The sequence below is a fragment of the Stylophora pistillata genome, chromosome 10 (assembly GCF_964205215.1).
Source record: "Stylophora pistillata chromosome 10, jaStyPist1.2, whole genome shotgun sequence".
NCBI lineage: Eukaryota > Metazoa > Cnidaria > Anthozoa > Scleractinia > Pocilloporidae > Stylophora > Stylophora pistillata.
In genome coordinates this window covers 18164291-18173161 of record NC_142528.1, presented here as the reverse complement: position 1 = coordinate 18173161, position 8871 = coordinate 18164291, and the positions used below count along the sequence as shown (strand labels likewise).

The window sequence follows — 8871 nt, the reverse complement described above, 5'->3', positions numbered from 1 at the left end:
TACTGTCAAAATCTCACAACCATGACATAATAAATCAGAAGGCCTGAATAAATATGTCCCGATTTCGTTGTGTCATGACCATTATCAGTAGAGGTCAGAACATGCGAACGAATCACAAAAACACAAGGTAGATAAGAGTTCTCTCCCACCTCGCCTCGCTTATTTGTTCTTTCGACACAACAACATATGAGAAACCTCTCAGTTTAGTGTTTAAGGTTCTTTTAACTTCACTTTACACGATTGTAACGAGCACTATGACAACGGACAACTACATTTGATCAAGCAGAAACTAAAGAGCTCATTTAATGCCAAGATCATCAACCTATCTACACAGTTTTAATTATTCTATCACATATGTGATTGGGGTATTTGATAATGCACGATAATATGAACGATCATTCGTCACACCTTTCCTCTTACAAAAAAGAAACTAAAAGTGTCACACACCAAAAAAAAATAAAACACAGAACGTCAACACGTAATCGCTGAATCGCTGGACGGCTGGGGGTCTCGTCACGTAATCGCTGGACGGCTGGGGCTCTCGTCACGTCAACACGTAATCCCGAAATCTTGTCGGGGGTTTCCGTTCTCTCTGTGATCTTCGTAGGCCTGTTGGGGGCACTTCCGGCTGGAAGGACGGCGGCTCAGCAGACGGCACTTCGGAGGTTGGAGACGATGGAACGTGCACTGTCCTGTGTCTAGGTGATACTGTTCGAGAACTACTGGGCAGTGGTATTTCCTTTGAAACAACGGTCTGGCTCTGAGCAGGAGTCTCGTCAGTTTTAATAATAGGGAGTTTAAGCAAATCACTACGCATGTCAGTGGTCCCTATCCAGCCGTAGCGGGAAATTCCTCTACGCGAGTGGGAAGGTTTCGGCGTAGTCTGTGGTACGTGAACTTATCTCGCTTCTTTCTTCGCTTTATACATTCTCCTGAGCAATTTTAACTATTGAAATACACTTAACATCTTTAAAAATAGCTTATCGGGAATATTTATCAAGCTTGCTGTCCCTTACTGAGTGAATCTGCCTTTATTTTTGCCGCCGGGTTTGTCGAAGGATCGAAGCAGTGTGCACCGGGAGAACGCAGCGAACGCAAGGAGATATGCGTAGGTAGAAAGTCTAACTTTTCCTTTTCAAACCTCAAAGACTACTTGAAATTCAAATAGCTGAAGCCGAGGAATGACGAGGGTCATGAGGGACCGTGTAGAAACTTTGCTTTGGTGTTTTTAAGCTCCAAACTGGCAATTTTACAACACGTAAGCTTAAATATTTTAATTCACTCATTCACTGTGCACAGGATCGCTTACAATTTTTTTTTTCCAAACCTTAGAATCCCTCGTCCCTTTGAACGAAGTCATTTTGAGTTTTTAGACGTGCAAAAACTACCGCGAAGACGCTTAATTTATTGGTTTTAAACTTCTCAGCCGTACTAGGTTTGTAGTTTGCGTTGCTTAAAGTTGAATTTTGGCGGGCTACGGCGACGTACCCTCCCCAAGCCTCGTCAACCACGATAGCCGTAGCAGCGCCAGCTGTAGTGATTTGCTTAAACTCCCTAATGTCACGCCGGTTTCTCCGAAAAACTGCACCTCCAGCCTTAATAAGGAAACTACGAGGACCCGCCGAATCCAGACAGGTACCCGGTGTCCAGACCTTTTGCCCAGGCAGTCTCATTCGCACGATTTCACCAGGGCTAAGGTTAGGAAGTGGCTTTGCGTATCGATCATAGTATTCCTTCTGACGACGCTTCTTGTCTGACATAACACGCACATCGTCACGCAATGACTAACAGGGCCTCAGAAGAGACTCGGACGTGGGCAACAACGTACGACAGAGACGAACCATTAACCGCTGCGCAGGGATGGTAGCCATTCCCTCTGTTGGGGTGTTACGCCAATCCAACAAAGCTTGGAATTCAGGGACACCCGATTGTTTGCATTTCTTGAAAAGACGTTTCACAGTCTTCACAGCATTTTCGGCTTTGCCATTCGATCGAGGATATCTCGGCGAGGTGGTGATGTGATTGAAATACCAGCTCTCCGCGAATGCTTTGAACTCTTTGGACGAAAACTGTGGACCATTGTCAGTAAGAATAATCTCCGGTATGCCAAAACGTGCAAAAATGGCCTTCAACTCACGAACTACGGCTAGTGTTGTGATAGCATACAAACGGGAAACCTCGATGAAATTGCTGAAATAATCAGACACAACTAAAAGGGTACGTCCATTAGACTCACACAGATCAGCAGCCACTTTAGCCCTGGGTCGGTAAATTACTTCATGTTGAAGGAGTGGTTCCTTAGTCTGAGACGTACGATAAGCCAGACACACGTCACATTTTGAAACATAATCTTTGACATCTGAAGCAATTCGCGGCCAGAATAGGCACTCCCTAACTCTTCTCAAACACCCTTCTGTTCCTATGTGTGTAGAGTGTGCAACAGACATCAATTCCTTGCGCATACAAGTAGGTACAACCAGACGAGGACCCTTGACGACCAGTACATCCACAGGTCGCCCAAGCTCTGTCACAGGCTCTTTCACAGTGAATAATTAAAGAGTTTGTAAAGTGGTTAAGTTGGACTTGCTTTTGAGCTCCGTAAATGTAAAGTTGTGTGAAATAATCAAAGAAATCAAGTCTTACCTTCATAGAGAGTAGTCTTTGTTGTTCTCCTCGCGATTTGAGGCCGTTTTGATGTGTTTGGGCTTGACGCCCTAAATTACCGTGCATAAAATACGGTAAGGTCGGAAACTTCTGTTGACACATGCTCGCCAAAATCACTCGAAAACAACACTTAAATACTTTCCCTCGAATCAACACTTGGCAGCACGAAAGCCAAATAGTTGCCCTTTAACTTCACCGAAAAAAATCCCACAAAAGATGGTTTGTCGAGCAACCAATCCAGCGAGAATTTCAAATTAGCGGCCGTTCTGAATTCTTCTAATTCGTGGAAGGAACATCTTGTGCAGCTGAGAGACCGTTAATGCGCGGTTGAGAGAGATTTGACTAGGGTCCAGGTCGACCGCGCATTAACAGTCTCTCCACTGCACAAGATGTTCCTTCTCACAGACAAGTTTGCTCTATGGTCGACTTCTTCCAACTCTCGGACAAAAACAGAGGCATTAACGTCAGGCAAATGGGCTCGGCTCAACGTAACAGCAATCAGCATCGTCTCTCCTTTTAGGTAAGTTACATCCAAAACGTACTTCTGCAACCTCAAAAGCATTCTCTGAAGACGCTTTGGCGCTACACACAGTTCTTCTTGGAAGATAGACTCCAGAGGCTTGTGGTCTGTTTGTACACGAACAGAATCACGGCCATAAATGTAAGCATCAAATTTCTCACAGGCAAAGACGATCGCCAAAAGTTCTCTCTCAATCTGTGCGTAGTTTTCTTCAGTAGGGGTCAAGGCTCGTGAAGCATACGCCACAGGCTGTTCGCTTTGAAGTAACACAGCACCACGACCATGTTGAGACGCATCACATTGGATCGTAACCTTCTGTTGTAGATAGTATTAACGGAGTATCGGTGACACCGACACAACATCTTCGAGTTGCTCAAATGTTCTCTCTTGGGGCTCGTCCCAGTGTCACTCCACGTCTTGGCGGGTGAGGTCTCTGAGAGGCTTGGTAATATCTGACAATCGGGGCAGAAATTTGCTAAGGTACTGAACCATTCCCAGGATACGCTGTACACCTGCAACATTGTCCGGTCGGGGCATTTCACGTATGGCTCGAACTTTCGCTGGATCTGCTCGAAGACCTTCACTGCCACATGCCCGATAAACGGAACTTCTCTCATCCTGAGCTTCAACTTGTCGCTGTTTAAATGAATTCCACGCTCTTCACATCTCTGAAGGAACGCTAAAAGACTCTTGTCGTGATCTTTAGATGCTGCTTCCAATGAATCACCATAACCAACAACAACAAAGTCATCTACTATGACTTCAACTTCATTCAGTCCTTCAATCAATTCGTGCATCTTGCGTTGAAAAATTTCAGACGCAGATTTAATTCCAAAGCGCATCCTTTTCCAACGATACCGACCAAACGGCGTATTAAAGGTAGTTAGGAACGATGACTGCTCGTCAAGAGCAACATGCCAGAATCCACAGGCAACATCAAGGACAGTAAACACTTTGGCTCTATGTAGCCTAGAAGCAACCTCTTCGATGGTAGGCAAGGGATAATTCTCTCGTTGCAGAGCCCGATTGAGATCCTTAGGGTCCAAGCGAATGCGTAAGGCATCATTTGGCTTCGGTACGACAACCATTGAACTAATCCAAGTTGTGGGCGTTGTCACACGAGCTACAATTTCTCGCTTCTCCAAATCTCCTAAAGTCTCTTGTAGACGTTCTCGGATGGCAACCGGTACTCGACGAGGAGAGCGTTGAACCGGCTTCACCGTTTCATCTACTCCATGTGATATTCTCCAGGAAGTTTACCAACTCCATCAATGAAAACGCGAGGGAATTTTTTGACCAACAGATCAGCGGACAAAACAGGCTCGGTTGGCACATCATGGGCATATACGTCACCTTCAGAGATCTGGAGCCGTTTCAACTGATCATTGTCTGAGTACAATGAAATATATGAAGTTCATATATTTTGAACTGCGGTATTAGATACGTATGATGCACGATCCTCGCAGTAGATAGCGTTATTTAAGCAATAGCGAAAATCAGACCTGAAAAAAAATCAGGCCTGTACGTTTATTACGAATCAACTTAACGGCCTGCTCCCAGTTGGCTTGTTAGCTCAATTGGTAGAGCGCTGCACTAGTATCGCAGAGGTCAGTGGTTCGAATCCCGTACAGGCCTGATTTTTTTCAGGTCTGATTTTCGCTATTGCTTAAATAGCGCTATCTACTGCGAGGATCGTGCATCATACGTATTGTCTAAGTACTTGATGATTTTCATTCCAAAACGAGCTTTCCTTCCAAGTATAGGCCTGACCCTTTTTGCTGTCCATCAGATTACAGTCAAGAAAACATCTGAAATCTCCACGCCAAACTCTCAAACAAACTCTACCAAGGATAGGAATCCATGTCCCACCATACGAAATAATCGCCGTGCTTACTGGGGTCACGTTAATCAAATTAAAGTCTCTTGTCGCTTTCTTATACAAATGCAAAGGGACTACGTTACATTGTGCTCCAGTGTCCGGCTGAAAGCGAAGATAATTTCCTGACTCCAATTTTAATGTTAAAAGCTGCGGATCATCAAGAGTCACCGCTGAAATCTCTTCCACGCCAAAAACTTCGTCTAAAGATCCATTCTCTGAAAATCCATCTTCCAAATAATGGACACGATTGCTTCGCTGCGAGGGTTTGGGCACCGATCCAAAACACACCTTCGCGAAATGGTTTTGCTTGTTACACTTATCACACTTTTTTCCAAATGCTGGACAGTTTTCACGCTTTGACACATCATGCATACGCCCGCAATAAACACATTCTTTCACTCGGGAGTCAGCACCTCTAGGGAATCGACCACACCTCTTTTTCCCTCCTTTCGACTTTTTAGAAAAGGCATTTACGCCACCCAGGGCCCAGTTGTTCGAAGGCTGATTAGTGCTTACCCAGGTTTCTATATTTCTCTGTTCAAAAGTGGTTTCGGGATGATTTTTCCCATTTTATTAGAGCATCAATTATCAAATTGTAGACAAATGGAATTAAACTGAAGTTTTTTTTTTTTTAAAGCTTTCAGATCTGAAATCAAATTTCACACAAATCCTTGGTTATTTTTACCCACCTTTGAACAACCCGGCCCAGATCTGTATCCCCAGTGCTGGTACCTCCAACAACTTTCATTTGTTCCATCGTTGTCTCGTACGCCCGACAAATTTCATCAGTTTTCTCCAGTGACAAATCCTTTTCGCGAAGCAATCTTTCACGTACCCTTGAATCCTGAATTCCGAAAACGAGCTTGTCTCGTAAAATTTGATCTGCCGTAATGGTTTCAAATTCGCATCGATCAGCTAATTGTCGCACGACTGTCCGATAATGGTCGTACGTTTCTCCTGCTTCTTGCATTCTAGAGTAAAACCTTATCTTTCTAAAAGAACATTCTTCAACGGCTGGCAATAAGCAGCAAAATTCTCTAACACCGGCTGTATTCTGTCACTGTTACCTTCGTCAAACGTAAACGTCGAGAAAACTTTCCTAGCTTCGGCTCCGATCACCGTCAGTAACGTCGCTATTTGTACGGTCTCGGGTTCTTGGTGCAATTTCATAGCTACCGAATAATTTCTCCATGCCTGCTCAAATTACTTCCACTTTTCTGCCGCGTTTGAATCATGGATATCAAGCGGTGTTGGCGGTGGCAAAGTAAATAAGACTCCACTTCTCGCGCTCGAAATATCCGAAGACGAACTTGAAGAGTGCTCAGCTTCTCCTCCTCCCGGCATTTCAGTAAAATATACTTTACGTAGGTTGGGTATCCTGACACCATGTAACCAGCGATATCACAACGGACAACTACATTGGATCAAGTAGAAACCAAAGAACTGAATTTAATGCCAAGATCATCAACCTATATACACAGTCATAATTATTCAGGGATTGGTCAGAAAAGCCAAGTGTCAGTGAAAACTTCTTTGTGTGGCCTCTTTTCCAGGCCATGCGTCGCACATGTGACCATTCCGGGGGCCAGAAAAATTTCTGCTGATTCAGTGCGAGCTAGTGCGCCTGCAGGAGTCATAAACAAGAACTTTCAATATGGCCTAAGCTGAACCGAATTTGTAAAGGTTGATAGTTTCTAAAGAAACTGTTTGGGGCTGCGTCGGTGGGGGTAACGAAATAATTTGAATATATCAGCTAAGTTGAAATGGTAAATTGGCCACCGTTACGGTTCTAAAAGCTGACGTTTCGAGCGTTAGCCCTTCGTCGGAGCGAATAGGGGAATTGTGGGTTGTGTGTGCTTCTAAAGGCAGAAAGTGGAGCTACGTGATTGGTGGGAACATGGCAATGAGAAAAACACGAATAAATTAGTGGAATGAAAAGCGTTCGTTGATACCTGTGGGATTTAGACTGCCCAACGAACGCTTTTCATTCCAGTAAATGCAGTAAACGGCTTGAACCCGGGGGTAACATGTGAGGGTGTAGTCTGATCGTCCGGGTGAGTGTAGTCTTGAGAAGGACTGTTGTCGGTGGTAGTGACTGACGTTTCGACAACCTGTGCGGAAGTCATCATCAGAGTCAAGTGAATGATTGTTGTCAGTAGAATGTTCTTATTCCAGTTCGTGTAAAATGATCGGTTTGCTTTACCGTGATGTTATTGCTTTTCATTCCACTAATTTATTCGTTTTTTTCTCGTTACCATGTTCCCACCAAACACGTAGCTCCGCTTTCTGCCTTTAAAAGCACACACAACCCACAATTCCCTATTCGCTCCGACGAAGGGCTAACGCTCGAAACGTCAGCTTTTATAACCTGAATCGAATTTGGCCAATGAAGAATGTAAGGATGACTTTAAAGCGGTACATAATTTCAGTAATCCGTAATTAACCCTTAGGTTCGATTGAAAAGAACATTTAACTATCTTGCCTATATAAGAACTGTTTCTACGGACAGAACATCTGTTAGTCTGACAAGACAGATTTTGTCCGACGAAATTTCGAGAGCTTTTCAGATATATCTGCTATTAACAACAAAAGAATAAAGCATAACTCGAGAGTGATATTGACTTATTTTGAAACTTTATTTTGAACTTTGTAACCCATCTGAAAGAAGCTTGACACATTTTCTAACGTAGGGCGGAAAGTAGCGTATTGATGATGAGCTGGCCTGAGTCACCCAAAACATTGGCCTTGAACCACTTTTCTTAATAGCCTGGGAGAGGACATTTCCTTTTTTTAGTCTCCTAATTAGTTCGGTGTCTTTTCCAAAACTAAAAAAAACATTATTTTTCAAAGTAGACCGACAGCCAATTCGTATCTGGATTTTACTCCACTGAATACAGATATCGATTTTAAGAAAATTGATTGCATTTCTATTCAAAGCGCCGGCTCTCAAGAAGCATCAAGCGGTAGTGAATGAAAGCAACATTTGCAACAAGAGTATTTACATTTTTCAAGTTCATTCATGATATGAGCAAAAGCGATTGCACACAAACAATCTGTGTTCTATTCAAAGTTTTCAAAATTACTATCGCGATTGAATTCAAGGTAATATGTTCCATTACCGTGGGAATTTTGACAGGTCGAGTCACTTATTAGGAAATCACTTACAATGAATATATGAAGTTCATATATTTTGAACTGCGGTATTAGAGACTTATGATGCACGATTCTCGCAGTAGAGAGCGCTATTTATGCAATAGCGAAAATCAGACCAGAAAAAAATCAGGCCTGTACGGTTCGAATCCCGTACAGGCCGGATTTTTTTCAGGTCTGATTTTTGCTATTGCATAAATAGCGCTCTCTACTGCGAGGATCGTGCATCATACGTAGGAAATCACTGTTCTACATCAGTCAACCTTATTGAAATTTCTTGTCAAACTCCTGCGAAATGAGTACTTACCAACAAAGGGGATTTTGAGCTTCGATGTTTTAATTTCATTTTCTTCCAGAGATGAAGTTTACGCCTTTTATTACATCCATTTTGAAATCACTGGTGGTCCCTGTAATTTGATTGGCTCTAATTGGAGCGATTTATAATGGTAACGAGCGCGCAGCGCGAGTTCGATTTGAAATCACAAGTATGATTTCAGACCAAAATTGCTCGACTGACACAAGGTTCAATTACCACTTTATTACATCCATTTTGAAATCGCCCAAGTACAGGACTTAGTCAATTCAAATATTTTACTGATGCAGTCAGGCTGAGCAGGTTTTTAAATAAAAGCGGAACCGGAAACGCTTTTACATCTTA

General features: G+C 43.2%; 1 protein-coding gene and 1 pseudogene across 1 annotated transcript; both read right to left on the bottom strand.

Annotated features, from left to right (window-relative positions):
* Positions 1-1784: 1784 nt before the first annotated feature.
* LOC111321873 (uncharacterized protein K02A2.6) lies at positions 1785-4272 on the bottom strand. The gene is made up of 3 exons (XM_022924862.2): positions 3688-4272; positions 3068-3499; positions 1785-2534 (listed from the first exon to the last, which is right to left on the bottom strand). The coding sequence occupies exons 1-3, from the start codon at positions 4270-4272 to the stop codon at positions 1785-1787; spliced, it is 1767 nt and encodes a 588-aa protein (XP_022780597.1).
* Positions 4273-5585: 1313 nt separating this feature from the next.
* On the bottom strand, positions 5586-6425 carry LOC148722089 (uncharacterized; annotated as a pseudogene).
* Between the last annotated feature and the right edge of the window lie 2446 nt (positions 6426-8871).

Coding starts and splice junctions, on each gene's coding strand:
- LOC111321873 (XM_022924862.2), bottom strand. CDS start 4,272: ATGGTTGTCGTACCGAAGCCAAATGATGCCTTACGCATTCGCTTGGAC. Junction 3,500..3,687: donor CAATGTTGCAGGTGTACAGC/GTATCCTGGGAA, acceptor TATCTACAACAG/AAGGTTACGATCCAATGTGA. Junction 2,535..3,067: donor ACCATAGAGCAAACTTGTCT/GTGAGAAGGAAC, acceptor ACTGTGAAAGAG/CCTGTGACAGAGCTTGGGCG.